This window comes from Tasmannia lanceolata, unplaced genomic scaffold, assembly GCF_043159265.1.
Source record: "Tasmannia lanceolata isolate RefF3 unplaced genomic scaffold, GAP_Taslan_0.1 ptg000002l, whole genome shotgun sequence".
In the NCBI taxonomy this organism is placed as follows: domain Eukaryota; kingdom Viridiplantae; phylum Streptophyta; class Magnoliopsida; order Canellales; family Winteraceae; genus Tasmannia; species Tasmannia lanceolata.
In genome coordinates, this window is record NW_027518679.1 from 41,700,643 (window position 1) to 41,705,322 (window position 4,680).

The 4,680-nt window shown below is 37.1% G+C and overlaps 1 protein-coding gene across 1 annotated transcript; it reads right to left on the reverse strand.

Annotated features, from left to right (window-relative positions):
* Nucleotides 1–1,956: 1,956 nt before the first annotated feature.
* On the reverse strand, nucleotides 1,957–3,353 carry LOC143884952 (uncharacterized). Its single transcript, XM_077388847.1, has 2 exons — nucleotides 2,648–3,353; nucleotides 1,957–2,239 (listed from the first exon to the last, which is right to left on the reverse strand). Exons 1-2 carry the CDS (start codon nucleotides 3,272–3,274, stop codon nucleotides 2,138–2,140), a joined length of 729 nt encoding a protein of 242 aa, XP_077244962.1. The 5' UTR covers nucleotides 3,275–3,353; the 3' UTR covers nucleotides 1,957–2,137.
* Nucleotides 3,354–4,680: the final 1,327 nt, after the last annotated feature.

Sequence of the window (4,680 nt, forward strand, 5' to 3'; positions counted from 1 at the left end):
AAGTCCACTTCAAAACGAAGACATTTTTGGGACGGAATCGAAGTAGAAGGAATGCTATGATTAAGAGAGGGTCTTCTAGTGCAGAGTTTGTTTGGGAGAAGCATTGACGAATTCAACGAATTAATACATTTGTCATTTATGCTCTTAGTTATCTATATCATCACAGAATTGAACATGTATCTGTCAAACATCCTTAACATTGTTTGGAGGACATCATCATCATCGACGTCGATTAAAGTGACTATATATGGATCCACAACATATCGACATTTTATCGATAGTAAAACCTGCCTTTCTATAACACCAATCCTTCTTCGGATTGCAGCTTCAAATTCGTCGAAATTGATTCCGCGGCTGACAGATAACAATGTCTTCTTCCCTCCGACATATTCCCAAGAAACATCATCCTTCAAATCTCCATCATAGTGTAAAAGAAGAGAAACCATTGTTTTGGACATTTTTATAAAATTCTAAATAGGGGTTCTAAACAGAGTTGTTGCTAAAAGGGGATCTTCATATCTTCTTGAGGGGTATTCAAGTATACACAATGGGTTACCAAGTTCATAAGTGGGGTTATGGACTCTAAAGGAGGTTTTACTACCTCAATGGGGGTTTGAAAGTTAATCCACAAGGTGTTCTAAGAGATTATCAGCTACTTAATGAGGGATTCAAGTCCGTACGGAGGCTTCTGTAAAGGGTAATCAAGTTGCAAATTAGGGGTTTTCAACTCTCTACACAAGGAGGTTTTCAAGTTTCTAACGGGATTACTAAGTACATAGAAGGGGAGTTACCAACAATGTACATGTACAAGGGCTTTTCAACACTCTCCAAGGGGGTTACCAAGCCTCTCCGGGGGTATACCAAGTGTTTATCTGGTACATAAATGGGTTATAAAGCAGGGTTACAGAGATACTTGAAGCAGAAGCCCTAACTAACCATTTTGAAAGGGTTATAAGACAGGGTTATCAAGCAAAATAAATACAAGATTATTACCCACAATAATGACATGGTTCAAACACATTAATACAACTACAAATCCTAAGAGAGTAGATAAGCTACTCACCTTTATTACCCTTCCTCAGTTTCAGACGTTAATGGAGAAACCTGGAAGAGGTTGACGGTCATTTTTGGTAGGTGAAAAGTAAGAGAGAGAAATTTCTACTGTAAGTTGTTTTTTTTGCCTTAATGGTATTTATGTAAAAGGCCATGTAAGAAAAGGTAAACTGACATCCGTTCACAAAATACCAAGTGTTTATCTGGTAAATAAATGGGTTATAAAGCAGGGTTACAGAGATACTTGAAGCAGAAGCCCTAACTAACCATTTTGAAAGGGTTATAAGACAGGGTTATCAAGCAAAATAAATACAAGGTTATTACCCACAATAATGACATGGTTCAAACACATTAATACAACCACAAATCCTAAGAGAATAGATAAGCTACTCACCTTTATTACCCTTCCTCAGTTTCAGACGTTAATGGAGAAACCTGGAAGAGGTTAACGGTCATTTTTGGTAGGTGAAAAGTAAGAAAGAGAAATTTTTACTGTAAGTTATTTTTTTTGCTTTACTGGTATTTATGTAAAAGGGCATGTCAGAAAAGGTAAAATAGCCTCGGTTCACAAAATATCAAAAGGCGTCACCTATTCACTATTTTTGGCATTTTTCCTTCAAACTATACAGTGATATCCCCAGATGCCACCACACACGTACAACCGTTTTCGTTAACTTTTATGAAGGGGTGGAGAAGCAACCGTTAACTCCAAAAGCATAAAAGTTAACGATTTCTGTTACCGTCTCCTCACTCTGTCCCTCTGGTATCCATTCATCTCCCACCCTCCCTCGCCATTGGGTAAGCTAATATTCAAATGGCTAATCACATTTTAACCAGCATGGCTTCATTTGTTTTTACAGATGGGATGCGTGCAAAGTCTATTTGAGAGGCAGAAACACAAAATACAATCGTAGGTATATACCATATTTTCATTAAACTGCTTAAACTCACACAGGAAATTAGCTCTCAAATAATAAAAGATGAACAAAAAGAAGGCAGAACACTAGAAGAGAGGCTGATCAACATTCAATACAACTTTAACTAAGAAAAATTTATTCCCCCAAAACAGACGAAGTGTTCTGCTCTATGTGTCATCCACATCATCTAGTGGAACATCTACTTTCCCAAGGAATACGTCTGAGAGAGCTGTCTTGGACTGCAATGATGCATTTAGCAGAGCCAAACCCTAACAATACACAGATATAAAACAAATAAGTTGTTAAACATAACAAAAGCATTACAAGAAGGTTAGGAGTGTGAAACAACCGATTACTCCAAAAGCTTAAACTGCTAGAGATGGGTGCTATTTAATCATTTATACTTCAACACTCCCCTTCATGGTGGCGTCTCTTTATTTTTGGGGTTGGTCGTACATGTGGATTTTAATATGACGGAGTTATCGGGTTTTGAACCGGGACATGCCACTAGGCAATGACTATGATACCATGTGATATTTAGTCACTAGGCAATGACTTAGAGTTGGTGTTATTAATTAGTCATTTCTACTTCAACGGGGAGTAGGTTATTTGAACTAAACACCAACCCATTAAAAGAAAAAGATAAATGAAGGTGAGAGTATGCTAAATTAACATACCTCATCCAAACCTACATCCACCACCATCTCTTCAAGTGTACCCACTTCTTTGATGTTAAACTTGTTGAGTAGAGTAATACTAGAGATAGTAGACATAGGTGTCACAGCCAAATCATCCATCACCATATATGTAACAACACCCTTAACGAACCCCCCTTCTCCACCCGAAGAAGCCACCGCAGTGTTGTTAGGAACCACGTACATTACCTCAGTGTCCATTGAACATTCGAGGTCAGGACATACAGTCCCACTAACTTCACTTATATATAGGTTACTATGCTTACGATTGTAGTAGACGTCTGGGCTACATGAGTAGTATTTCTTTGAAGTTGTTGGAGAGTCTTCCGACAGTAAAAGAGCAAGGTTTTGGGCTGATGGTTTGGGTTTGAGCAGAGAGTTCTTGTCTTGATTTGGTTGGATGTAGGTGTCACTCAAGTTCTCGATGCTCTCATACAGTCTTCCCAAGCATCCTACCATGCGTTTCTCAGTCAGAAGTCTTATAACAGACCCAATCGGTAGTGCCATAAGTCCGAAGAGAAAATCCACAAAATCTTTATTTGCTTCCCCAAAGAGGACCTTGTGGTTTTTCTTGTCTACTAGGAGCTTCAAGCTCAACTTGGTCGCCATGACTCTGATGCGTTACACTCTGGGAAAGATTGTGGTAACATATATATTATCTTGTGCAAATTTAAACTAGGATTTCCCTTGGACGGAGCGAGACAACTTTATCAAAAGGGTACAGTATAAAGTAAGCAATCAATGAGGAAACATTCTTTTGTTGTTTAAAGCTCTCATGTTACTCATCCCTACCTTCTTTAGCTTTACCACGGTACGGTGATTATTAAAAGTATAGCCACGTGTACGACTTGATGTGTGGATGTACGAAGGTTTGTCAGAAAATAGTACAACATAAAGCAACGAATTAATGAGGAGGGCGGTGAGTGGTGACTAGTGCAATCGTCTTGTGACTCGTGTCCTCCTCCCAGCTGTCTTTCAGGTGCTATCTATTCAAACTATACTTTTTTTTTGAAGGCTATTTGTAATAATTGTATTACCTCAACCTTTTTTCTTTTTTTTTTTCAATTTAACAGATTGCCAATGGTTATTAAATTGAGAAAATGATAAGAGAAATGTACTTTTTAACTGAAATTATCATAAAGAGAGCTGATTTCTAAATTTTCAAACAAAGGAGGAGGGAGAAAATTTAGCCAATTTCCAGACCACAATACCCTTGCTTAGCTATTGAAGTTAACCCATCTAATCATTCATTTTTCACGTTTTTCAAAGGTAACTTTTTATCATGTTTTATGATTACTACCATGTTTTATGATTACTACCTAACAAAACCTTCTTCTTCAGACTCTTCTCTTCTCATAGGGATGAAAAAGCTTCCATTAAACCACCTCTCACAAGGCACCTTTTCATCTTATTTCATGATTACTACCCAATGAAATCTTCTTTTCAACCTCTTCTCTTCTCTAACAGATGAAAAAGCTTCCATTAAACATTAAACCACTTCTCACAGTTACATAAGAACTTTCCATTATTCCATTTTAGTTTAAAAACCTTGTAACCTTATAAAACCTCTTCTCAAAGGCTTGTAAAACCTCTTCTTCAATTTTTTCTGCTCTCAAAGCCAAACTTTGTATTTAAAAACCTGGGTTCTTGCAAGCTTTCTATGATTCCATTTCGCATCAAATTTAAGGTAGTCCCTCTCTCTTAACTTTGTTTTTTGAAAATAGAGGTTCATAGTGATAAATAGTGGTTCTTATTGTTGAAATAGTGGTTCGGAGTGGTAAAAAGTGGTTTTTGGTGTTAAATAGTGGTTCTGCACTGTTAAAACAATGATTCGGAGTGGCAAACAGTGGTTCCGAGTGGTAAATAGTGGTTCTTAGTATTTAAATAGTGGTTCGAAGTGGTAAATAGTGGTTCTTAGTGTTTAAATAGTGGTTCGAAATGGTAAATAGTGATTTTTAGTGTTTAAATAGTGGTTTGGAGTGATAAACATGTGTTCTTTAGTGTTAAAACAATGG